Raw genomic sequence first — 24,817 nt, forward strand, 5'->3', positions numbered from 1 at the left:
AAACATGCATATCATAAGTATGACTGGGCAAGGATAGCTTATCTGTAATCTTTACTTCATCATTGTCAGGCGTTAATGTTAAACTTAATTACCTATTAATTATTAGATTGTGAAAGAATTTCTTCAGGTTCTAAGCAAGATTTGGAAATAATAAAATGAACAAAATACGTATGCCTGCTGCTGTTTCTATGTTATTTCTTTTTTTTTCCGTATAAATGTTTTTCAGCGATTTGGTGGAGTTACACGCTTTGTTATACGCATCCCCTGGATCAGCCAACAATTTTAATTGCATATCATTCAAGATCTTTACGCAGTTTGTAATCTGGCGCCACATCGATGGAAATTAAAGAAACTATTTTTGTCGCAAGCTGGCGAGCGAAAGTTGAGGTGAATTTTTTTTCCGCAGTGATTGTTTCAGGAAATAAGTAAGTATATTTCATATGTGTTTTTTGGAATTTCGTACTTTTCCTGTATCGACTTCGCTGCGGACAGTCAGGACCAAAGGGTAAACCTATCCAAGCTATAGTTTAGAATGAACACTCACTTCATCGGCATAATTTTTATTTTCAGGTTCAAGTTATTGAGGAAAGCTTTATTTGTCCAGAATTATCGTCAGCCGTACTTGAGGGATATTCTTATCAGCGATATATATAATATATGATGCATGTGTCGCATAAATTTATTATTTCACAAAATCCATTTCGATGTTATTATATTATTATTATATTTTTAGTGTAAACAGGGGATATTAATACTATTGAATATGTGCAGTACTTCCTTATCAACTAAAAAAAAAATGACAATATACAAGCAGTTATATACATGGTATAACGTAATGATTTAATAAATATATCTTAGATGCAAACTCAATCATCCCATATTTACATATTTTAATATAAAACATGCTGGTCTGATGAGCTGATTACACGTATACATAAAATATTCAATTCATGGATCGTTTGTTTTAAAATTTCACTGTACATTATAATACAAACTATACACAAACTTTGTTCGTATTCGATAGTTCCGAAGCCTTTGTTTCTCCTTCAATGTCCAATACGAAATCTCACCGATTTATACATTTTCCTTTGTTGAAGGCCCAAGTGGAATCCCGTTGGGTCGGGAGATCAAGTGACCGTTTAACAAGACGATAGTAATCCGATATCAAATTGTAAGTATAAAGTGCAAATAAACAAAACTGCACGATTATAATTTCTGGCACAAAGTTGACCAGCTGTGATCGATCACCCGATCGACTCGTCACGGTTTCTTAAATGTGGGACTGCATAAAGATACATCGTTAATACCAAACTTGGGTAGAAGTATCTATCCACCTGCGTCGAGACTTTTCAATAGTTCGAATCTTGATATTCGCAGCTTTCCGAAACGTTGAGCGTACGTCTGACTCCGCCTAGGGGTGGGAATATTTATACATGGATTAGTCTGTTTCGGGTGAGTGTGATCAGTACGCCTTCGTATCTCGTGTCTTATTCTCAACGGAGATATCGTGGCATCTAAATTGGCTCTCCAACGTTCGTCTAGTCGGTAACCGAAATCGGACTTTCGCAGTCGCTGTCGTAAGGCTCATCCAGCTCCTCGTTAGCCTCTCCGCTCGTACCATTTTGAAGCGAATTTCCCGAGCCTTCTCCACCTTCACCGTTTGCCGCCGTTGGATTGGCGCGTCTCCATTTTGCTCTTCGATTTTGGAACCATGTCTTCACCTGTTTTACAGAACGGAAGTCAAATGCTGAGGATAAGCTTGCAGTGACGAGGCATAACATCAAATTTAATGCCGATAGCATCGTTCCTTACCTGACGATCGGTGAGTTTCAACTGCGCAGCAAGATGCCTGCGGTCCTCAGGGCTGAGGTATTTGTGGGAACCAAATCTCCGTTCAAGGCCCGCAGTTTGCTGTGGTGTAAAGCGGACCTGACCTCCTTTGCGTTTGCTGTGATGGGCGGCCGACAGTCGTGCCAGTATATTGTGCTGCAAAGGGATCTGGTAGGGCGAATAGAGCGGCCAGAATCTGGTTGGTGGAACCGCTGTAAGTAAAGAAAAAAGTAAGCTATAATGCCCTCTGAAATCGGGATGCGCCAAATGCTACACACTGCACCGGGTTATTTCGGCGAAGCGTCCCACGGGGACTTCCGATTTTAGGTAAATCAGGGTACATTTCGTCCGCTGCTCTTTTGTTATCACGCGGCTAAAACTCGGAGCTGCTCAGAGTGGATTTGTACCCTGATTAGCCTATGATTAGGGGCCCCTATGGGGCACATCACTGAAATAACCGGGTGCGTAGCTGCACCAATTCATCTTATTATACACAGTTGTGACGAAAATTTAGCAGGCCTATTCCGTGATATGTAGCGATTCAAGAAGAGATAAAAAAATGTGGTACAATGGCCGATCGTTGAACAATACGGAATGACAGTAGAGATATTAGAGTCGGGGGAAGGCCGGGCGTATGCAGGGGATTCGGTAATACTCTGGCACGATTGATCGATATTATTTTGTCGGGGTAATCCTTGGTGGGTTTCGGTAGCGGCGCGGGCCCAAGGCTCGGGCATCAGTCAGTGCCCAAACTGATAGTAGTACGAGCCGATCGGTGCACCTTGCTCATCCACATGCGTATATCGCGGGGGTTTGTGTGTACATTGTACATACGTGCAGAGACTTGCAGGCCGCAAGGATGAGGAGAGTTGCGGGTGTGGGTTGCGGCCACTTATCCCGCACGGTGGCATTAATGATCAATAGCATTATAATCTCTTTTTGGCGCCTCGGAACATTCATCAGACAATCAAATACATTACTGATAACCGTGTTGACCGCCGACAAATAGACGACTCGTTCCCTTTCGTATAATACCGGTAGCACCGCGATGGTACACAGTAACTATCGTGTATCTTTTAGGTACTAGTATTACTGCATCGGTTCAACTACGCGTGTATATCGGACGTAATCGTGATCCTCGATGAAGTAGCCGGGGCGGATGGGCGTTTGATGTAACGGTTTTAGATCCTTGATCGAGAACAGACTGCGGGGAAAAACGGATCGACCTAATATTGACGAGAAATTAGGTGCTCTTCTGCAGGTTTTCCTCGGTTTTCATGCCTCGACGAATGATTGCGCAATATTTTCTACGCTACAACATAGCTCGGTCAAGTCCGTTCGCCATATTTCTTTCAAGTCAAAACGGCGACCCTGCAATTTCAGGGAGTCGCGATCATTATGGAGCACGTGAGTTTTCACGCGTAGACAATTACATGATACTACGGTAGGGTATCGAATGTGTCAACGATACTGCCTGTAATAAATATCAGATGCCAAGTGCCAAATATACCGGTAATCAGTGATCGATTTGAAAATCAAGGAAATACTGATTAGTGTGTAATGCGGAGAACGAGATCTTCGACCGTATCCTTATATACATATATGTATCTTGACGGTATATGACCAAGTATTACGTTAACGTCTCCGACGATTTCGCAAACGATGTGATTCACACGAATTAATTTACAAGTCATTGAACATTTGTCATAAATTAGGTAAACACGATTGCGCGCAGTAACCGATGAACACAATCGGGTGTGAATAATAATTTGAGATTTGCGGTGGAATTAGCGCGCGATTAATGGCAGGTAGTATCAGATGTATTATTTTCGAAAAGTATTCGATTGTCGTGAGTTTTATTGCGCGATACTGTTATTACAGTAATTACAATGGAAGTATGTAAAATTATAACTTAAAAATAGTCCGTAATGATACATTATACAAGATTAGCGGCTTGTCCATCCAGCTGACGCACACTGGTATGCGGTAAGGATAGACGTTTCGGTGTTTTTGTCAGATAGGCTGTACACACGCACGACACGATAGAGAGAACCGATTGAACGTGCGGACGGATTGACATATTATTCCAGAGCTATTAGCCGGGTTGTCACGATAAAAGCGCTTACCGCGAAAGCTTAGTTATCAAAAGATGTCGTAGATTTTTGATTAATCGATTTATTAAGCCAGATATTGCATCACTGGCGGAAAACCAGCAATTGGTATTCAATAAAATATTGTTGGTGCGCGATATTATATTTCCTATCTTTATTGCGGCTGTCTTTAAATGACTAACTGAATGCGATAATTGCTGCCCTTTACAATGATTGATAATTAACGGAGTGAACGATAGTGACGCTACTTTTTTTCATAAACAATGTAAATTTTTGCCAATTAAATCTAGTACCGGAACTACGAATCGATCGGTCTGAACGGTTTTCAGCATGTTTGAGAACGGCTGTTGCACCCTTTGCCGAAGAGCGTTTAATTGATATGTATATTTGTGATAGATAGGGATTGTTTGACGCATTAAGTTTGGAAAATAAACTTTTCGAGATAGTCCGCGCGATCAGAGTTTGTGCCTTTTCCAGGTTGTTTACCGTATGCATATACATATACGGGCACCGATTAAGCTTATATACGGTATACGTATAAATAATACTCGTGTATGTATGTAGAAATGAAAAGGTGCCTGGAATCTCTTTTTGACAGTATCGTTGTACGGCATTTGAAAATTAGATAAATTCTGACCTTGGTAGATCTTAATCTTTCTGTGTTACACAGTGGATCATCGTGAATGACAATTTATTTAATATCAACAAACGTGCGCTGACTAAAATTGGATGTTGAAGAAGCACGTGCTTGGAAATTCTTTCACATGACTTTAATCGTTGAGTAATTAAGTAATTAATAACCAACTACTTGACGTAATCTATAATTCACCGCATTAAACGCCGCTTAATCTTAATTACCCTTTCCAGAGCTATATGATTGATTAACTAATTAAATTATTTGTCGTTTTGTTGCGCTCGATTTGCTCAATTATGATCTCCTCGGCTAAACAACCTGATTTTGAACATTTTGTAATATATCCTACTAAAAAGAACAAGCTGTCCATCATGGTCTAACGAATTGTTAGCTCTCTTTAATTACTGATTGTTCCCGGATGTAATTGCTACTTGAGAAAATTTCACCGATAACTTGTCAGACGTGGGTAGCTGTCAGGAATGTTGCTTTATATTCAGCCGTTTTCAGCGAGATACAGCGGAGGCACGGAAAGTAAGTACAGGAAGGAAGTCCCTGAAGATAAACATATCGTGTTAACTCCCGGGCTGCACGAATGATAAACTATTCGGCTCGAAGGCGGGCTGAAAGGCGTACGGTACCCAAGTTTTTCACCGATTATCAAAATTGATTTTACCTCACCCCAAATTTCGAAAAAATAAACTACGTTTGCACTTCGAGTGTACCTGTACCTACGTTACGTATATCATATCTCCAGCCTCTGAGAATCACGACTGTAAACGGAAACGGGAAGTGGCTGATACTCGATTTCTTTGACCACGAATGATTCTTGGGGTTGATTTTTGTAGATTTCTTCTCGCCGACAGCGACAGATTGTATCGCAGTTGTAAGTGCTTTCGAACAAGCGGGACGGTGGTTATTTTGCGGTCTCCGAAGGATGTTAAGCAATCGGAGATGGGAGTCATACTGTAAAATTGTCATCGAGTCATGTGTTGCAATTCTGTAATACCGCGGGAAGTCTGATCGGATTTTGGAAGAGTAAATTTTGTCGTTACTGAATTCTCTATTACGTCGCGCTAAATTATGATTCATATTCCTAAAGAATAAATCTTGATAATATTCCAACTTCTTTAGTCACTATCAATTATATTACCACGAAAGACAAAGTGGGAAATACGTTCATGCACTGGTTTTGCACCATAGGTATCCTGTTACTCATGTAATACGTAAATAAAATTCCGCAGACAATATCTTTGCGGGAATCCCGTTATGCAATTTACTGTGGGCATTGTAAAGAGCTAAAGGATGTGTCTAAGTACACGTTATAAATTGTTAATTCGCGTTCACTGAACAGCTATTAGTTTGAATATGAAATACGAATGCGAGTACAAGCGTAATTGTGTGCGTATATAAAGCCCACTGCATGGTCAGTAGCCGCATCCTGTAAGAACATCGACGTTCCTAATTAAGTATTATCCTCAAAGGCGCAATATTATCGTTTATCAACCGACCAAGCTGCCCATGGTAACAGTACTTTATCGAGCTGGCAATGACATATGTCGCATGAATTGCGAAAACACGCGATATGCATGCATCAGGTCCCCGATGATCCTGATTTGGATGTACACCAAAAGCACATCAATCGTTCGTTATCTCTTTGAGGCTCATTTCAGTAAACAGGATTTTAGTATGTTCGAAGAAGCTAAAAACGAGCCAGTATTTTTGCTCCGGGACATTGGCTCACCTCTGAAGGGACGACTGGATAACTCACCTCTGAAGGGATGAAGGTCGTAGGGAAGACATAGTCGCCGATCGTCCATATGCGGTGCGTAAACGGGAGTTGGTCTCGCAGGCCAGTGTGCTTGGAGATGCATGGGAAACGGGATGGTGGGTGTACGTGGTGGTGTTGAGGGTGTCATGGGGGTCTCGGGTGACGTCGGAGAGCTGCAGGAGGACCTCTCACCCTCCCTGGACGAGACGGCGCTGTCTCGAATGGAGGATCCACGTTCCGGATGAAGGAGATCGTCGATGCGGAACGACCTCGTCGTCTTGCACATCGTCGCTGTCATTTCCACACGAGGAATTGGATCACCTCTCGAAGCTCTAGTTGCGTACCTCTGCGGCTTGGGTACGATTGTTACTTTCTTTTCGTTCAAAAAAAAAACAAAAAACGCTGATTGCTATTTCCTGACGATCATGTTGAAGGGTTACTGGTCAATTCGAATCGCGTCTTGTCCTCAAATCCTCCTCCAACTCTCTATTGACGGACTCTTCGGAGCGAAGGCCGAGTGTCCTGCATCCAACTTCCGCCAATGACTGAGTCCAAGGATCTGTTAATCGGACTCCTTCAACAGTGACTTGTGGGTAATTGAGTGTTGACTGCCGGATGGGACCTAAAAATAAGCACAGAACTGGGAAAAACTCGGCTGTGACCGCGATCGCCACTCCGTGGCGTTACTTGTCCTCGGTGTCAGACGTGACTGGCAGTCAGGGACCTCAGGAAAGATCGCGTACTGTCGACAGAACACGCCGCCCTTATCACCACGATTACTTCCTCACTCCGCCATTGGACAGCAATAGCAGTGATAAGGAAGATAGGACCCCTTCTCCGGGGCCGGTAGCTTCCAGCCTGCCCACTGGTGCCACGCGATCTGCTTCCTCTCTCCTTCATGGACCCAAGAGACAAATCTAATCCTCCTGCGAGGGGACAAGGATTTTTGGAATTTTCTCGAATTGCGTATTTTCAACGGGTTTAAAGTCATTATTCGATCAACAGTTCGGAAAGAAAGATTCGTTAATAATTTTAAATGGCCAATGCGAATTTGTCGTTATAACTCGTACATCGTTCAAATTATGCAAAATTTATCTATTTCGAAGTTCTGATTATCCGAGAATTCCGAATTTTGTTATGCTCAGGATATTTGTGCGATATTGTTGACGAAGTAACGAACTCGAGGTCTGTGAGGGTAATTACATGTATTCGTAAACATCGGGTCGGTGAACAGAGTCCAGGCTTTATTGTTAAATTAGTCAATCGTAATCGATGCCTAGTTAAACTTGATACTGCACATGTGGCGAATGCTGATAGAAAATTAATACCATTTATTGGTGCTTCTGCCGCAGCAGCGAGGCAATTAATCATGTAACAAAACGGAGTCAGACGAGGTTTCTGGTTTTAAAAACGTGCGATAATTCACTGACAATGAGAATAATATTTATTAATATAATTATACTTACGCTGTTCGAAAAAGTTTGCGTGTATTATAGGCTTAGTGGGCCTAAGCTTCTGCCCGAAGTGACAACGAAATCTAATTGATGATATTTTACTATCGTCTGTACCGCAATACAAAATCTATATATTAAATTTCATTACAAGGAATATTATATTTTTTACAATGAAAACTAAGGAAGACAATCGGTGCGTGTACCGTTTCAATGACTTGGCGAAAATAGGAAGTGGAGCGGAAGGATGACCTCAACGGGAAAATGATTGTCGGTCGTTTTATTTTTTTTTTATTTTTCTGTTAACCATAATGGTATTCGGCAAGCAAACAAATATTATCCATATGCGGGTATACGTAGAATATCGTACAGCGATTTTCCGTTTTCTCCACATATAATCCAATTGTAAAATAAATCGAATTTACTCATTAAGATTATTACACACTCGTTGAACCGTACGGTAAAAAATCGGTGGTTTATAAATGCGATATCGAGCTCACATCTGTTTGTACAACGCTACTGCGTCACGATACTAGAAGATAGTTTCGTATATGTAATATATGTAACAACGTACTCTCGAAAAAAGTATCTGAACAGCGTGAATTTCTACGCGCCATTGAGGCACCGGATTAAAGGTATTTACCGATCCATACATCATTCAAGCTATACTGCGATACAATATCGAAGAACAGTAAATCATTCTTTGGCAAATAGGGGACAACCGCCTCCAAAATTTAACGAGTAGAACGACCCGGTTATCGGACATATTTTTACAGCCCAGGATTCTTCTAGATTGCACTGATTCCTTGTATTATTTATAACTAGATTCTGCCTTGGCGATCGCGATCCTTGCGCGTTTCACTCTCGATCCTATGCTCAAGAACGAGCCATACTCACGCACATCGTGGCAAAAATACAAGTATAAGCACACGAACGATTTCCATAATTCGTTTTGCCGAATCCAAGAACTTCGAATATCAGGATCGTTTTACTCGCGGTGTTTTATCATGAAAACACGCTGGTCAGTAGCTGAAAATTATTTTACCTGAAATTCACTCGACAATTTCCGATTGCTGAAAATGAGCTCTGGAAAATGTAGAGGTTTATTTTTTTAATCATATGTCACAAAAATGATATACTTTGGATTCGAGCAAATTTTTTTCAAGTATGTGACGAATATTGTTTAGCTAAATTCAAACACCGACACAAAATCAACAAGAGCACTGTTGACATGGTCGTTGTTGTACAATATTCAGCAGGACTTAAGCACTATTTCACTTGAAAGAAATTCATAGAAAAAATATTTCAGTTACCATTTAATTTCCGACGATAAAGCTTATAAAACGACATGCCGCAGCTTGCGAAATAGACTCACTCGGGCCTCTATTCACTCGTATATTACTTACAATTGTTTTCTATCCAAGGCAGTTTTGCCAAATATGCTTATAAATTGTTCATAGCAGGGTTCTGCAGGACTTGATTAGCCTCGATTCAGGATGGACGGTATCTGATATTTAACCGTATACGTGGTCGTCGCTTAAAATAACATTTGCTAATTACTTAATTAATATTACGCCAATTTGGCCGAGGAAAAAAAACTGCTGAATATGCCGAGAACAAAAAAGTTATCATGTTTAGAAGCCGCAATCACCGTTTCCTATGCGGTTTTGCCAACCCGTGATTGAGGCTTGCAGGATTTGAGCCATAGGCGAGTTTTTTTTTTTTTTTGATAATGAGGCCGGTACTTCGAAATACATGCACGCAGACCAGTTGGCCATGCAATAGGGCTCTCCGTGATGGATGAGGGCTTAGCTCGGCTACCTCACCGACCTCGACGACAAGTCTACTTCTATCTTCGGGTTACGAGTTTTCATTTACTGCTTCGTGGAAGCGTCAAACGCTTTATAAGTATAATGATAATTTTTTTTTTTTTTTTTAGTAGGAAAATTATCTTTTACAATTCTCCCGAAGTAACTGGTAATGTTTATAAACTGGCGACTCGCGTTGCCTGTAATTTCAAATAATGCACACTGCTCGTAGGGAAACTGGTGTATAACTGGCTGCATAAGTAGAGAGACAGTGTTTATTATCATATTTATAACGATAATTACGAGTTACCTTGTTTTCGAAAATCGCGCCGTAAAAAATTTATGGCACTACTTGCGGATATTTTTTAACGTATCTTCCGCCAGTTGACGTAATAAAAGAATTATGAGAGCGAAAAATTCAATTTTTTATCTTTATCAAATGTGGTGAAGTAAGATACCAGACCGTTGGTTTAAATGGATGACTTCAACTCCGTCTAAAGAATAAACTAGAATATTGGATATATTAGCTGATTTCTAAGAATATTAAGGAAAAAGAAATTGTGCACTGAGATAAATTTTTAGTTCCGGTCACCACTCGGTCCTTAACTATTTTCAATTTTTACCACAATCGAAAAATATAGTTCTAGGTACAAAATGAAAATTAGTCTTGTAGCTGTTACCAGAAAGTCTAGTATCCGTTACTATTCTTTCTCGTTACGATCACTGTTACTATATTTTCCTGCAACTGTTGCGAAAATTTAATGCTTGTGCAACAATAAATTGATGTTAAAGCCTTAGTTAACTAAAAAAGTACGGTAAACCGAACAAACTGTTTTTCCGTGCAATTACCAAAAGAGGATCGACAATAGCGCAAAATGGTTACGTGCACCTCGTTTTTTGTAATGCCAACAATGTTCGAACAATTTTTTCAACGATAGCTGTTTTACTGAACTTTTCTAGTTACTATAACAAATGAAATTTTTCTCAGTGTGTATTAAATTTTTTTACATCTTTTAAAATTCGTAAAAAAGAGTAAGCATCTGGCGAACGTTATTTGCTAATCACTGTACAAGAATTGCAATAAGTTCAGTAAATACAAGCTACGATCAGTTAAATCATTGCGTAAAGTTGTTATTTTGCTTATTATAACTTTATGACTGTTTCCGGTTAGGTTGTGATAACAATTAAAAATGGCAGGTCCAAAGCTTGTTCGCGTTGGCCAAGACAGTGTATTGTGATAATTGCTTTGGCGTCTTAATCTTGTACGTTCATATAAGCAAGGATCTTATAAGTGCGGTCAGATTGTTAGAGCCGTATACGTAAGTCGGTGTAAGATTATTTTCCTGTATAACCCTTTCACCGCAGCTTCCTTTCGGAACTCCTTTGTAACGGACCGACAACATTCCTTCACACGATCTATTCAAATTACTCATAATTCTCATGCATTCGCTTATTTTTCCAATGCAGATTTTCTCATATTACCAGGATTGTGGATTCGCGTTATAAAATTTGCTGCTCTGTCATTATTACTATCATCGCAGGGTTAATTTACCCTGATTGATCTACAGGAGCATTATTATCGATCTTAATGACTCGGATATCGTTGTTCTGGGCTCGATAGCCGCGGCGAGTGTCCGTATCTTTTATTATCATGTCGAGACTAAGGATTATGAAGATAAGGATTTGAACGATTTTGAATACCGTGTGAGATTTACTTCGAACACGTGTTCACACAAGGGTATGAAAGGATACGAGTGCACGAGGTTTAAGTTAGTAACGTTATCGTAACGAAACATCGGGGAAAAAATCACTATTTACGTAATTTTACTACGATTTTTAAGAAAATATGATTTCGGGACATGACTATGTGTTGTTTTGTTACGGCCTACTTAATTTCAGACGATTCTAAAACCGCGAAATAACGGTTTCTTCTCCGCATGAATCTTTACGATAACGTTACTAACTTCAATACGATACTAGCGAAATGTTGTCAACAAGATTCGTGAGATAAGAGGTCGGAAAATTAGAACAACCTGCGGCAACATGTTCGTGCAGGTAACCTCTGCACACGTAAATCATCGCGTCATCGCTTTACGGGGGTTGACAGTATCACCGTGCGATGACAGCAGCCATTAGCTGATGTCAGTCATCCCTAAAGTGCACCCTTGTCAAACGCCTTGAACGTCGAGTGATTCCGAACCTTAATAGCAAATATCGTTATCGTGTTACGTTGTTCACTCGCTGCTATCGCTGATCCTCGCTGCAAATTAGAGTAAATGATCATATCGGCGTATCACACGCGCTCATTTGCGTTCCACAGCTTCGGATTGTTGGCCGTCAAAATCTGTACGCTTGTTATTTGATTATTATCATTATCATTACTTTCATGCCACGTCATAAACCATTATCGATATTCAAATGTCTCGAAGCATTCTTTCAGACCGTTGCGGCTGTCATTTTTTTCCCCTCTACTAACCGTTGCATACTTCACGCCGTTCGCAGTTTCGAAGCAGCAACGATTCCTCGGTGTTGCTGTAAAATCGTATTAGAAAGAGATACGATTAGCTTGAAATACTATTCCAGCTGATTCGGATTTACAGAAAAGTTTATAATCAGTTTTCAGACATGAGCAGCTACTTGAGAAAACGTTTGGACGATATTGAACTACGCAACGAACAGATGGTGGAAAGAAAGGCCTGTAAGTATGTCGGTGTGTAAAATTTGAGATGACCTTGGTCAACGGAAATCTTTAACTCTAACGATACTCTATTTTTTTTTTTTTTTTATTTTCTTCCTTACTGTTTATTCAGACGAAGCAGAAATCGATTCGCTTGAGGAGCAGCTGAGGTTTCTAGAAAGTAGCTATGAGCGTTTGCAAGCTACTTATAAATCTACCTTGGAACAATCGGCGCTGAAGCAAGTTGATCTCGTTGTGGCGAAGGACATTAACAATCTTGCGCAATCCATGGTTCAACAAAAGCGAGCCTTACTCAATGAAGAAAAACGGAAGCTAGTGGGTGATAAACTTATTTGCATCACGCGACGTGTTCTACGCATTATAAATAATTATTTATAATAATCTTAGGATGGCTTGCATTGGCAAGTCTGGGAGGAACAGAGAAAAATGTGTGATGAAGTCTGGACATGTGTTGCTGAGAATGACAGTGTAAATTTTTTGAACGACTATCCTCTCGTTCTGGAAAGGCAGAAATATGCCTTTTGCGCCGCGCAGGAATTCCACGGTGACCACAAGAAAGGTATATTATAAATCATTTGACAGTGAAACGTACAAATCTCAAATTTCGGCGTGCACAATTTCAAACCCGGTATATTGATGTAGTTCTTGCCCTATTCTTAATCACCGAGAATTACAATCCCATAACGCGATCGCAATATTAGATAAACAAGTCAGAAACTTTGGAAATTGATGTGGTTCGAAGCTAATTGAGGAAGTTGAAAATAAAGTAAGAGGTAAATTTTTTCGTCCGTTTTCACGGTTCACCATATTGATATACACTCTGTACAGCTGTCAGAGAGAATCCGGGAATCAGACAACTTGTAGCAGAAGTAGCTGCTCTGGAAGCGGAAGTTAGGAGTGCTGAAAATAATTGCTTATCACGAAAGCTGCAGGAAGTTTTGTCTGAAATAGAGAAATTAATGGGTAATGATTCTGCATACGAGAACGATTATGAAACTCAGAGGTACGTCATACTCCTAATTTTTGCCCGTAAATCTATACGCTGAAAAGTTTTCTTGAACCATGAAAGAGTGATACTCTCCAAAAACAAAATTCCACCTTTTTCAGATTGATTGAAGCCTTGGAAAAATCTCACAGTGAGCGTATGGAAATCGAAGCTGAAATATCACAGATTGAGCATTGCAAGGTTGGTGTTTTCCGAGAGGAAGGGACAGTTGGCAAAACACCGATCAGTCTTGAGGATTCGAAGAATTTACTTTCCGTCAAACACGAGCCGCAGTATGATGCTGGAAAGGGTGGTGAACATTTGAAGAATGAGGCGCAATATATTCCGGCCGTTAACGCTTCGAAGGAGGAGAATTGGTTCCAACAAAATACTAGACAACAATCAGACCTACATGATTTGGATATTGTTAGCGTAATTGAGGAGCAGGATAAGAAATTGCAGGCTAAGAAATGGTACGCAGATTATGTACGAGATCTTGAAGTCAACGATGGGAAAACCGACCTTGGAAACAGTTATGCTCCGTTGCGTCAGGAAAATGCTTCAAATTTCCCGACATATGCAGACGTATCAACGGTTGATAATGACTCTCCAAATCGAAATTGCGTCCTTCCTGATTCCGAAAAGAAAAAATTTCAGCAACCTAAAGAGCTGACGAAAGACAAATATCCAGAACTTTACGATCCCGAAATGCTTTCACAGTCCGAGCACTCGGTGAAGTCTCATTTCTTTGAAAAGAAAAAGGAAAATGCGCCCAGTGAACTTGGTTTGGTTCCGGGTTCGAAGACGAAGATGAACTCGAGCCCAGAGAAGTCAGAAACGAAGATGGAGATCGGATTACTGCGGGAAATCGCGGAGTCAGAACGGAAATTTGAACCAATCTTGGTCACGCCGAGTACCTTTTTCAAATCTGAATCAGAAACCGCATTTGATAAGAATTCGGTACAATCACGTTATAGCGGGACTGCACCATCCACTTCAACCCACGGCGTAAGTACTCTTACAATTTATGTTATCAGGCTTCACTTGCACTTGTATTGGCTGGTCGCAATTTGTTGTCGTTTCATCGTGTGTATACATAAGCTGCTCGCTTTTACGTGCGGATAACATAATAATTCATCGACGGAGATTACAACGACTTATAACCGGAAATCTGCAAGATAGCTGATTGCGTATTCATCGCATTACAAAGTATCAATCATAATTATCATTGAAGATTGAGATTTATTTTATTTGAATGTTCTGACAGATGAGAACGGCCACGAAGAAGTCGAAATTCGTGTTGAAGACACCCAGCAAAATAGGAAAGACTGGGTATCGTCAAAGGATATTGGACGATTTTCATAACTTCATGTTATCGGGGATTAAAAATCCCAAATCGACCACAGTGAAATTGGAGTACGACGTATGAGGTATTATTATTTTTGGCTCTTATTTCACAATCCGTTATAATTGTAAAATGACATTAATCATTACCATGCCACATTGTATATAACATCGGAAAACATACGTAATAGGTAATAAAATACTGAATATTTGCGTATGTTTTTATTAAACGACTATTCTGGAACTCTTGGAAATTACACGGGTATAATGAAACGAGAAAGTATAATTGCAGTGTGATAACGCGTGCGTAAAAATTCATCAAATCACTTCTCCTTTCTTCGAAAGACCTCAACTCCCAGTGGGTAGCAAATATTGTCGGGAACTGGTTGTCCAACGGCGATGGATACGTCGCCTGAAAAAAATTAGCAGATAAGAATTCTTTTCCCAACAGCTGGATTACTATCGTTTGTCGATCAATTATGATTCAGACTCATGCACGTTCTATTGATGTCCGATGATATCATCATTGAGACCTTTGGCCCCTGATGGACACTCAATTATTTGACAGGAGATTAATTGTGCTCCATCAAGCAAGTATAACAACGAGTTATTTATTTATTTTTTTTTTCTAATAATGGAACAAGGTGATAACTAGACATTCTTTAATCAGCTGAATATCCAGCGCGCTCATTGAATCGCAGATTGATGATTACCTTGGGGACAAGCGCTGAGACCAACCAGCAAATCCATTTCTGCTATGAACTCGACGTAGTCCCCTTTCCTGGATGGACTAGCTTTGCAGAAGTACTGATGGGTGTCCTGAGAAATCGAAAAACTGAAGGCTGCTTCGATCCTTTACTTGAATTAAGCACTAGCTGCATGATTATCGACACTTAGCTTTTTCACCTTCGTGAATCCGGTACACATGAAAATGTTCCAGACGTCGTGCACGTCGTCTTCTGTGAGGCCAACTTTTTCCACCGCCTTCGTAAGGTAGCTGTGGCAGGAATCGTTTGTTGGTTTTCCGGTTATGAGCTCTATCGTGTGATTGTCGCATCTTGTGCCTGCAAACGAGACTAGTAAGGTTGGTTGGTTAGAATAACCAAACTTATATAAGCAAAACGGCGCAGGAACGTTCCTTGGGACATGCCGCTCGCTGCAGGTATTCGAACCCCGCAGAGTTTATCACTGGCAAAGATTATAAAATAACCTTTTTCCGCATAATTGGTTCGGACTCAATCTCCCCCGATCTACCCGACGGTATAAGGTTAGTTACATGGTTCTTTTTTTCACACGTGATAACTGCAGATACGATGCGAAGTGAAGGGTACTTATTAAACCATCACATTTTACCTATCACATCGTGTACGCTGCCACCGTCTTCGTCAATTCCGTATCGGGACAGTGAGTCGGCGATCACCGTTGCGAGAGGTCTTAAATACGGCAAGTTACTCCAAAGTCTATCGTAAGTTGTCAAGTGGGCAGCGTGCAGTTGCCGGGTTTTCCCTGAAATATGGTATGGAATTAATAGGATAAGGTCTCATAATTATAATATGCATGCGGACAAAGTTGCGGTAAAAGTACCGGACCGCATTGTGTAAAAGTAGTTGTAAAGACGTACGCATGGGTTGGAAATATCTTTTTCTTTCTTTTTAAATATTTGCAACTATGTGTAGCGATGAAACGTAAGTTAATGTTGTGCGTGATTAACGCCACTTATTGCAATTTCCGCGATATTCTTCGACCGTAGGTATATAAAATCTTGTCGCGTTAATGGTGATGAAACCACAATCATTGAAAAGCAGGACATAATTTAACTGCAACTTGATATTTCTAATCGTCCTGTATTCGATATGCTCAGAGGCAGGCGGAAATACGCATAATTGTGATTTTTTTTCTTCGCGTACTGTTTTTGTTTGCCATTTTACATAAGATATGATATTATGGAATTGAAAATGTTGCTCACCGGAATAGAACCGCTCTTTGGGATTGTGTAGGTTCCAAATATTAATGTCACCCACCTGGAATACAAAAAAAAGTATTATTCCCGTGACATTGAATCTCAGTTTTGGTCTAATATTAATATTATCGGTCTACTTCGAATCATATTTTCTAAACTGTTTAAAAATACGGAGTTGAAAGTCTTCAAGAATATTTGCTCTAATACGTTACGGACATCCTTAAGTTTTGATTAAAATCTTACTTGAGATCCTTCGATCACGGTGATCCTACAGAGGTCACCCTTAATCATTTTCCAAGTTTTTGCCGATTTTTTTGGCACCGTCATTGTCAGAACAACGTCACCGAGCAAAGCGTCATGTCTCGCCTTGTCGTACGCCGTTCTGTCTATCATTACCGCATCTGGTTTATCGTAGCAAATTATGGGTGATCTTTTCGGAAATTCCCGTGGTTTGTTCAGTTTCGGACACAGGCTGGTTGGGCGATCCTCTGTCATTTTATAGCTGAAACACCAATCCATTGCATAATTGTGAATCAATTCTCCCCTGTAAACTAAATATAGCCCTACAAGGCATTTCAGCTTGCACGAGAAATTTTCAGTTCCACGTTTTCTCAAAACCACCGTCAAGTTCATTTCAAGGAGGTCCAATGAAATCTCATCGTCAGCTTCACTTCTCAGAGGAATTTGCGATACGCGATTCTGCAAGTCGAGCTTCCGCAGCTCCAACGATAAAAGCTGTATTCGTATCGCGGGATGAGATACAGGTTTCTACATTGCTCAGTGTAAGTGTAGGTATTGAGAAGAAGAGATCGCGATTAATCAGAGCGGCGGATACGAAGGCGGTAGGTATACACATCTTCACGGATTCTAAGCGGCTAATTTTTAGGAAAAGTCTGTTACGTTGGCAACGCAGATTCAGACCGTAGCGGCCGGCCGGCTGTGACACTGAACGCTGAATCTGCGTTGCCAACGTAACAGACTTGCCCTAAAAATTAGCCGTCTCAGAACCCGTGACCATATGTGCGATTTACTGATCCGTCCTTAATCGCTAACTCTCACTCGATGCGCCCGCCGACAGAAACATGTTCCGCGATTTTGATTACAGATGTCATTGCCAATTCGGAGTGGAAAGAGGCGATTATTCCACTCGTTTTCAACGAAATACGCGAACTGGTTTCAGATAATCGGAAATAAACGTCATCTTTCATTAATAATATCGTGAAACTCATTTGTATGTAACTGCACAATGAATTTGTGTAGAAACAATCAATTAACTGTAATATGTGCGTGTTTTATCAATTGGATTGTCGATTTTACCGCAATTTACAAGTTAATATAAATTTCAGCGATATCCCGTTCTAACGAATATCGCTTCGTTGCAGTATCAGGATACAAATAATTATAAACGTATATATGACTATACTTACGTCAACCGCTTTGAGTTTTAAGATTTCACTACGCGTCAGACGCGACGTAGAGTTGTCGAACACGTCAACGGCCTGAAAACTGTTGTGATGTGAATAAGAGGTGATCACTTAATCTACACGTCACGTGACGCTTTGGGTGAGTGGGCAACTTCACGTTTGAGAAAGTTGGGAGATAACGCTAGCTGCTCGGGAACCTTCTAATCAGCTGTTCGACGTCATTGACGTTAATCAAGCCTGACATTTCGAACGGTAAAAACGAGCGTGTTCTTCATTTTTGGGAAATCGGTATAGGTGAAATTGAAAAAGAAGTGAGAATAGGTACAGAAACCACGTGACGACATTTTAGTCGTGTGGTAAAGTTTCCTCATTGATTTATGACTGAAATACAGCGTTTATTGGACATTATTGAAGACCTAGGAGTTTCGATATTCATAACGCTAAAACGCGACGAGCAATGCACATTTTATATAATACAGTGGATAAAATTTGTCTCGTGCTTTTTATGCGACCTTTACGACTGTGTAAATTGTCGAGCCTATGTAGGCAGTTAAGCGAACCTGCGTGTAATGTTAATGTAGATACGCGAGCTGAGTATGGAGATACGTTATACCTATACGCTGTGGATATAATACGCGGTAATGGGCAACGACACAATTATCGGTCGTCATGTAGGCTGCGTAACAGAATTTGACTAAACGTGTCACTTTACCAATGGCTATTACAGGCACTTTGACGCGTACGGAAAATTATTACGAGAATGAAGCGAACGCGTGGTGTATCAATGTAGAGATTTAATTTGAACCTGCGGGTGTTATTGATACGACTTCAATGAAAATACTTGTATAATAGTGAAAAACATTGCCTCGCGCGCAATTTTAAAACTCGGGCTTCGGTCTTTCATATTTCATTTTGTTGTTTGCTGAGAGATGCTTTCAGTTATCATTTTAATGAAAAAAATCGAAAAAAGAGCGAGGAAACACTGTGTCTGTTCACAATGGTATGATAATTTTGATATCACATCAGTTAATTATCAATGCATAGGTATAAAATAATTGTAGTTATATTTAGCCGACCAGATAACTAAAAAAAAAAAAAAAAACTAAATTGGATTTTTCATTGGCGTAAAACATTCCGATGAGTTAGTCAACAGTTTTGACTTAAATATAACGTTCGTGCTCGGTGTATTCATTCTACGTATTCGATTTATCCGGCGGTCATCCAACTTCCGGCGAAGAGCTTCAAGCTCGGGAGTTTGCAAGATTTTGGAATTCTCGTAGACAACAGGTGCTGGGCGTGAAACGGTTTGACTGTAACAAACGTGTGCGTTTAATCAGAGATTCTGACAACGAACCTTCTTTACGTCGCGGAATGAAATGTATACAGACTTGGAGCCTCGGTGCTCGTTGATCATCTTTTGGACACAATCGACATGATCTTTTTGCTTCTGACGACGTTCCTTGATCGCCTCCCTTCGGGAGATCAATTCATCCCGCCATTTATCCTTGGCGAGATAAAGCCGTTCTTTCAGCTGAAAAAATCGGCGAAGAAGAAACGACATGAGGGTGAACTGCGCGAGGAATGATTTTATCTGTAAAATAATCTATCTAGCCGAACGGACCTCGGCTAAAGACATTTCACACATCAGTCCTAGTCTGCCGGTTTCCGCCTGGTCGAACTCCTTGGCACGCTGACCTTGCAAAGACTGAAGTGTTTTAATTTCCTGGATCACCTGAAGTTTCCTCCGTAGTTCTTCCTCCTTCTGTTCGATCAGACAAATCTTTATCCTCCGCGACTCCTCCGCCACTTCCGCAGCTTCAATGCGTAGTCCATGTTTAGCCTCGTGTTGCAACTATCATCCCAAAGCATGCGTCTTACCTTTCTGACGTTTTTCGTCCACCATAGACGTGTACGCGTTCTTTGCCATCTGCTCGGCTTCGTGAGACCTTTCCACGGTTCGTCTCAGCTTCTCCATCTCCTCTGTACGGTACTTTTCCAACTTTGCGTTGAGCTTTTCCCTCTGGAACGTTGAAGCGCAGATGGAAATGGTGGTTCAGGGATGCGTTCAGACGGCTAATCAAACGAGGACTTACTTCCGAACGAACTTTGTCCCCTTGTGCTTTGGCCTCATCGGCGAGCTGCTGCTTCGCCAGAAGCGATTCTTCGTAACTGATCAGACCCGCCAGGTGTTTTTCCTCGATTTTTCGCAAGCTCTCTTCCTTCTCCCACCGCCTCACATCTTCTTCCAGTCTCTGCACCTCCGACGGGTTGAACGAACCCTTCATCAGCTCCTTCAATCTGCATGATATCGAATTGCGGAAGTTGTTGTCGCGGAAGAGGAACTTCCAATATTTGGGACAATTAAAGCTCTGGAGAACTTGAAAAATTGCCTCACAATCTGAGGATCTCTCCAGGGTTCAATAGGGGCTGATTGAATTTACCTAATATCCAACTTACTTTTCCACTTCTTTAACTTCTCTGCTCGATATGCGCGCCCCTTCTCTCAGGATGGTCGTTACGGTATTTTTTATCGGCACATTCTGGAAGGCGTTTCAGAATTAACGGCCGTTCGAAAGTCTACGGATTAAGATAACAAGGGGAGTTCACGCGACATCAGTTTAAATTAAAGTCCCGTCTGCGACTTGGAATTCGATTTTGCTCCGAGGTCAAACGCTTTCGGCTCAACTACCCGAACAACAAAGTACGCGACATTGAACGAATTCACCTTAAACACGGGAATCCTCTTGGCAACGATCGATCGTCGACACTTGATCCTCGCTTCGGCAACTTCGTTAAGAAGCCGCTGGTACCGTTTGCTCTTCTCGGTTTTGAAACAGGCAGGAACCTTGGCGTTTGCATGTTCCAAACGTCGAGCTGCTTGTACGCGATGCTCGTTCCGAAGCTTAGCGATTTTCGACTCTATCTCTGGGGGCTTGTACAACGTTTTTGGTACTGGTTGCACTGGCGCCTTGAAAACCATCTGCGGAACATGCTTTATAGGCCCGGACAGTTCTTTAACAGAGTTATAAGAACGTGTCTAACCTCTGGAGTGCAGGCAGGTGCTGCAGGCAACCTTTTTATACGTCTGAGGACATTCATTTTGACAGGGATCGTGACCTTCTTTGGAGAAACCTTAGGACGTTTTGAGGCGAGAAGGCTCGTGTATATTGTCTTAAAACACAGATAAAATTTTTCAAGTGAACTTAGCACACGATTTTCCCCTGTTTTACTTGGATTGAAATTTAATTCCCTTCTTCCTACGAATACCTGGAGGACTGGTACAGCCGTGGTAAATGGTTCCAGAATTTTCTGCTCTACAAATTCAACGTCAAAGACGTCGCAGCCGGTGACGTAGAACCACGAACCGAGCTTGGGAGTCAAGAGAAAGGACAGCAAAGCCAGCATCTTCGAGACGTCGAAAAGCATCAGGCAGTCTAAAACGTCGCTGATGCAAACGACGGATGTCCGGTAGATCAGGACGTAAGCTAACGCTGAGGTACGTGCAAAATCGAAACCGCTGATCAAGGCTGAGAGCGTAATAATGATTAAAAGCCAAGAAAATCGCTTACCAATAGCCTGCGGTGGGTCGATCTGACCGCGACGATTTCGACGTTTGCAAAACTCCTGAACCACCTTACATATAAAAGGTTGAAGTCTTACTATCTCGAAGAAGAGTCGGGCTATTGGCTTCTGCAAAGGAACTGGAGGCGCCTGAGCAAATCAGGAAACGTATTAAATGTCGGGGAAACTTCGAATTTCAAAGAAAACCGGTTTTACTTGCGAAAAATTGAGGAGCGAAGAACTTAACCTGTAAATCTTTGGGTATGGTTTTCGGTGTTTCGACTGCACAGGTGGCATGCTTGCGAGAAGTCTTCGGTGAAAATTTTTCCGGGACATAAATAGCCTTGAGAAATTCATCGGGTGCTAAATTGTGTCGAATGTCAAAGAAAGCTCTGAGATATTGCGTCAATGGGGTCAAAATTGACAGGTTGAAAACGTTTCCGACCTCGTTTTCCTCCTAAGAGAGAAACGTGTCGAGGAAATGGCGTGAATCGTACTTTAAGATTATAAACTGAAAAGTTTTACCTCATCTTTCGGCATTTTAATGCTTTGGGGATATAGACAGACGTCTATCCGTCGGGAACGGAAGCGGCGACAACCGATTGTTCTTCTACATGTCGAATGGTCGCATAGTCACGCATGTATTGTGTTTTATGGAATTATTTAACAGCGACAGCGCAAGTTCGAATCCATCTCTCCACTGACGTGAAAATCAAGACGCGGATATTCGCACGATTTTTGACAGTGGTTTTGAGTACCCCGGAAAAGACGTCGGCTGATCGGAAGAGCCTTGAGATTGGCGTGTCGAAGGCATATAAGTCGATAATCACGAATCGAGAAGGCTTTTCGTTATAATACCCTGCAGGATTAATCTTGTCTTCCACGATCGAAAACGCGAGGGTTTTCACGGCTGCTCATCTCTTCGCAATTATCCTTTACGTAATCCCAGCGCATTGATCAGCCACCATTCTACTAGAATTCATTATTTGTTATGATTTATTACCGCGTTGAAGATGATGCAACGTTATTACCCAGACGCTCGAGATTTTCGCTGATATACTTTTCGCGGTGGGTATAAAGATTTTTTTGGTAAGAGGGTGTGATAATTGTTATTCAACCCTGAACTTGATTGGCCTAAAAATTCTCAGCTGCTGATCGTGCCTCGAAATTTAATTGGGGGTTTACCTTACGAGTACGTCATTCATCACTTGTCATCCCTTTTTTGCGGATGTATTTTTTAGTCAGAAATCTGACGAAGATAAGTGGAGTATTGAATTTACGCGAAAAAATACACGAGGAATCCTAGATGGAAAATTATATTCTTTGGGTTTACCGAATGGCTTATCCTTTAATCACGAAGGTTTGTCCTCAAGCATTTCCTGTTTGTCTATTTCCTGTAAATTCGTAATGTTAGCTATTTTTCGCTTTCGATCTTGAAGCTATCCCCATGTCGCAATAGGTACTATCTAGGAAAGTAAACGCTGAGCTAGGTAGATTTAACAGTATTTTTACGACGGGATATACCTACGTAAGAAATGTCTCGGCATTCCCTTGCTCGGTAGGGATCAGTGAATATCCCTTATCTTCCCTTTTCATTCGCTATCAGGAAGAGAAAAAAAAAAATGCCCAACCCTAGGTAATCTATGGATCTCCTCAAAAAGTCTCAGAAGGCCCTGAAGTTTACAGAAGATAGATTTTCCTTAGAATCGCAGTCGTGAACTGTATAGATCGTGTATTGTGCAAAAGTTGTATCACAAACCCTAAATCTGTGTTCGAATTTTTTAACAATTTATGAAACCGAATTTTAAGGAAGTGAAGTATACAGTTTTTCATTACATTTCTCTTCAGTGTTGCATTTGGTGTGGGCGATTATGACGAGTGAAGGAGGTTCAGGAATCAAATAATTCTGAAGAGTCGCAACTGCTAAGGAGGAAAAATTGGATTGCATATTTCTCGGTTGCATTTTACCCTGAAATGTAAAGAAGGATGCTAAAGTGGCGTACATTGAAATCAGGAAATTTTGAACGATGCTTCAACTTGCCGTTACGGATCGGTACAAAGCGGAGCTTATTGACGCAAGCACAAAGGAGAGGTAAGCTTTGGTTACATTGGAAGGTTAATTTGTTTTTGAAGAGCTTCTTCACAGGTTCAGCTTGATTACACGCCGAAGGAATCAGGAAATCGGTGAAGTGCAATTTGCACCAACAAAATTCTCATGGAAATTGTACAAAGCCAGTAGCGATATTCATTTTCAATTTTATTTCCAGACTTAAATTCGTTTGGACTTCCCATTTGCGGGCAGACTTCTTACTGAAAAAGAAACCTTCTAATCAGAAAAGCCGGTAGCAGGTTTGGGTATTTAAAAAATTGATTGCAAGTACAATTTGGACCTCAAGTCCTAGTGCTATGTTGAGTTGAACTATACGGAAAGTTTGACACGAAGCATGCACAACAGTGGCTCAACGGAGGTCGAAACTGAACTTTGATTGTCGTTCGGTTTAGTCGCTGTCAGGGGAATACCAAAAGGAACACCGAGAAAGTTTGAACGCACTTACGATGCGGCTTCTACTCAATCAAGTGCCAATTTAATCCACTCCGCCATTGATAGCTCTAGTAATCACCGGTATTGGATTATACAGCTATTTACCGCTGTCAGGTTTATTAATTAACGATTACATCCTGTTTGACAGTCTTCCGCTCGTCCTCCTCTCATCGTTCCCTATTTTGCTGGATATTAATTTACGTTTATAGAGAATTCGGTCCGTGCATGAAATTCGAACTGCACGTTCGAGTTGACTTCTCCACATGCCTGGACACTTGAAAGAACGCGATCCGCTCTCGCCAGCAGACAACAATAATTCGTAACGCGCTTTTATTGACCTGAATTCCTGCACGACCACGTAGCTCGACGTCGCGAATCTAAACTAGACCATTTCCACGTCCTGTTTTTCCAAGGAATTGACACCTCGCGGAGATCCTCCGACAGTGCGGTGACGATAACGGAAATCAAATTGAAACGAGCTTTCAATGCTTTTCCTTCTAATGAACGAACAGCCTCCGCTCTGAATACTGTTATTCCGTGTTCGTTTCTTGTCTCAATTGTCCAGTGACTGAAAAACGAGGACTATTCACATCACTAGTCAATGGAAATACATGCGTCTTACGGTATCGACTTGCCACTCAACAACGGCGATTCGACTGAATCCTGAGAGCAATGGGAACGCAGCTGTAAGCCACATCGAA

General features: G+C 41.1%; 4 protein-coding genes across 6 annotated transcripts; 1 reads left to right on the plus strand and 3 right to left on the minus strand.

Annotated features, from left to right (window-relative positions):
- Positions 1 to 1,058: 1,058 nt before the first annotated feature.
- Positions 1,059 to 7,035, minus strand: LOC124221525 (Hematopoietically expressed homeobox). The gene is made up of 3 exons (XM_046631634.2): positions 6,344 to 7,035; positions 1,813 to 2,042; positions 1,059 to 1,721 (listed from the first exon to the last, which is right to left on the minus strand). Exons 1-3 carry the CDS (start codon positions 6,639 to 6,641, stop codon positions 1,539 to 1,541), a joined length of 711 nt encoding a protein of 236 aa, XP_046487590.1. The 5' UTR covers positions 6,642 to 7,035; the 3' UTR covers positions 1,059 to 1,538.
- LOC124221517 (interaptin-like) lies at positions 1,059 to 24,779 on the plus strand. Its single transcript, XM_046631614.2, has 9 exons — positions 1,059 to 1,171; positions 1,733 to 2,044; positions 12,219 to 12,300; positions 12,413 to 12,615; positions 12,688 to 12,859; positions 13,129 to 13,303; positions 13,408 to 14,293; positions 14,553 to 14,715; positions 23,423 to 24,779. Exons 3-8 carry the CDS (start codon positions 12,228 to 12,230, stop codon positions 14,712 to 14,714), a joined length of 1,671 nt encoding a protein of 556 aa, XP_046487570.1. The 5' UTR covers positions 1,059 to 1,171; positions 1,733 to 2,044; positions 12,219 to 12,227; the 3' UTR covers position 14,715; positions 23,423 to 24,779.
- On the minus strand, positions 14,731 to 18,146 carry LOC124221522 (uncharacterized). 3 transcript variants are annotated; one of them, XM_069137416.1, is made up of 7 exons: positions 17,157 to 17,409; positions 16,833 to 17,091; positions 16,596 to 16,650; positions 15,983 to 16,135; positions 15,536 to 15,705; positions 15,343 to 15,448; positions 14,731 to 15,041 (listed from the first exon to the last, which is right to left on the minus strand). In XM_069137416.1, exons 2-7 carry the CDS (start codon positions 17,082 to 17,084, stop codon positions 14,953 to 14,955), a joined length of 825 nt encoding a protein of 274 aa, XP_068993517.1. In that variant the 5' UTR covers positions 17,085 to 17,091; positions 17,157 to 17,409; the 3' UTR covers positions 14,731 to 14,952. The 3 variants fall into 3 exon arrangements, with proteins under 3 accessions (XP_068993517.1, XP_068993516.1, XP_046487588.1); XM_069137415.1 differs by lacking the exon at positions 17,157 to 17,409 and adding an exon at positions 18,017 to 18,146 and having other exon boundaries at positions 14,734 to 15,041; XM_046631632.2 differs by lacking the exon at positions 17,157 to 17,409 and adding an exon at positions 18,017 to 18,146 and having other exon boundaries at positions 14,742 to 15,041; positions 15,536 to 15,693.
- Positions 19,347 to 20,598, minus strand: LOC124222318 (cilia- and flagella-associated protein 99). Its single transcript, XM_069137388.1, has 5 exons — positions 20,471 to 20,598; positions 20,107 to 20,311; positions 19,892 to 20,033; positions 19,635 to 19,828; positions 19,347 to 19,544 (listed from the first exon to the last, which is right to left on the minus strand). Exons 2-5 carry the CDS (start codon positions 20,296 to 20,298, stop codon positions 19,347 to 19,349), a joined length of 726 nt encoding a protein of 241 aa, XP_068993489.1. The 5' UTR covers positions 20,299 to 20,311; positions 20,471 to 20,598.
- Positions 24,780 to 24,817: the final 38 nt, after the last annotated feature.

Source organism: Neodiprion pinetum, chromosome 6 (genome assembly GCF_021155775.2).
Source record: "Neodiprion pinetum isolate iyNeoPine1 chromosome 6, iyNeoPine1.2, whole genome shotgun sequence".
Classification (NCBI taxonomy): domain Eukaryota; kingdom Metazoa; phylum Arthropoda; class Insecta; order Hymenoptera; family Diprionidae; genus Neodiprion; species Neodiprion pinetum.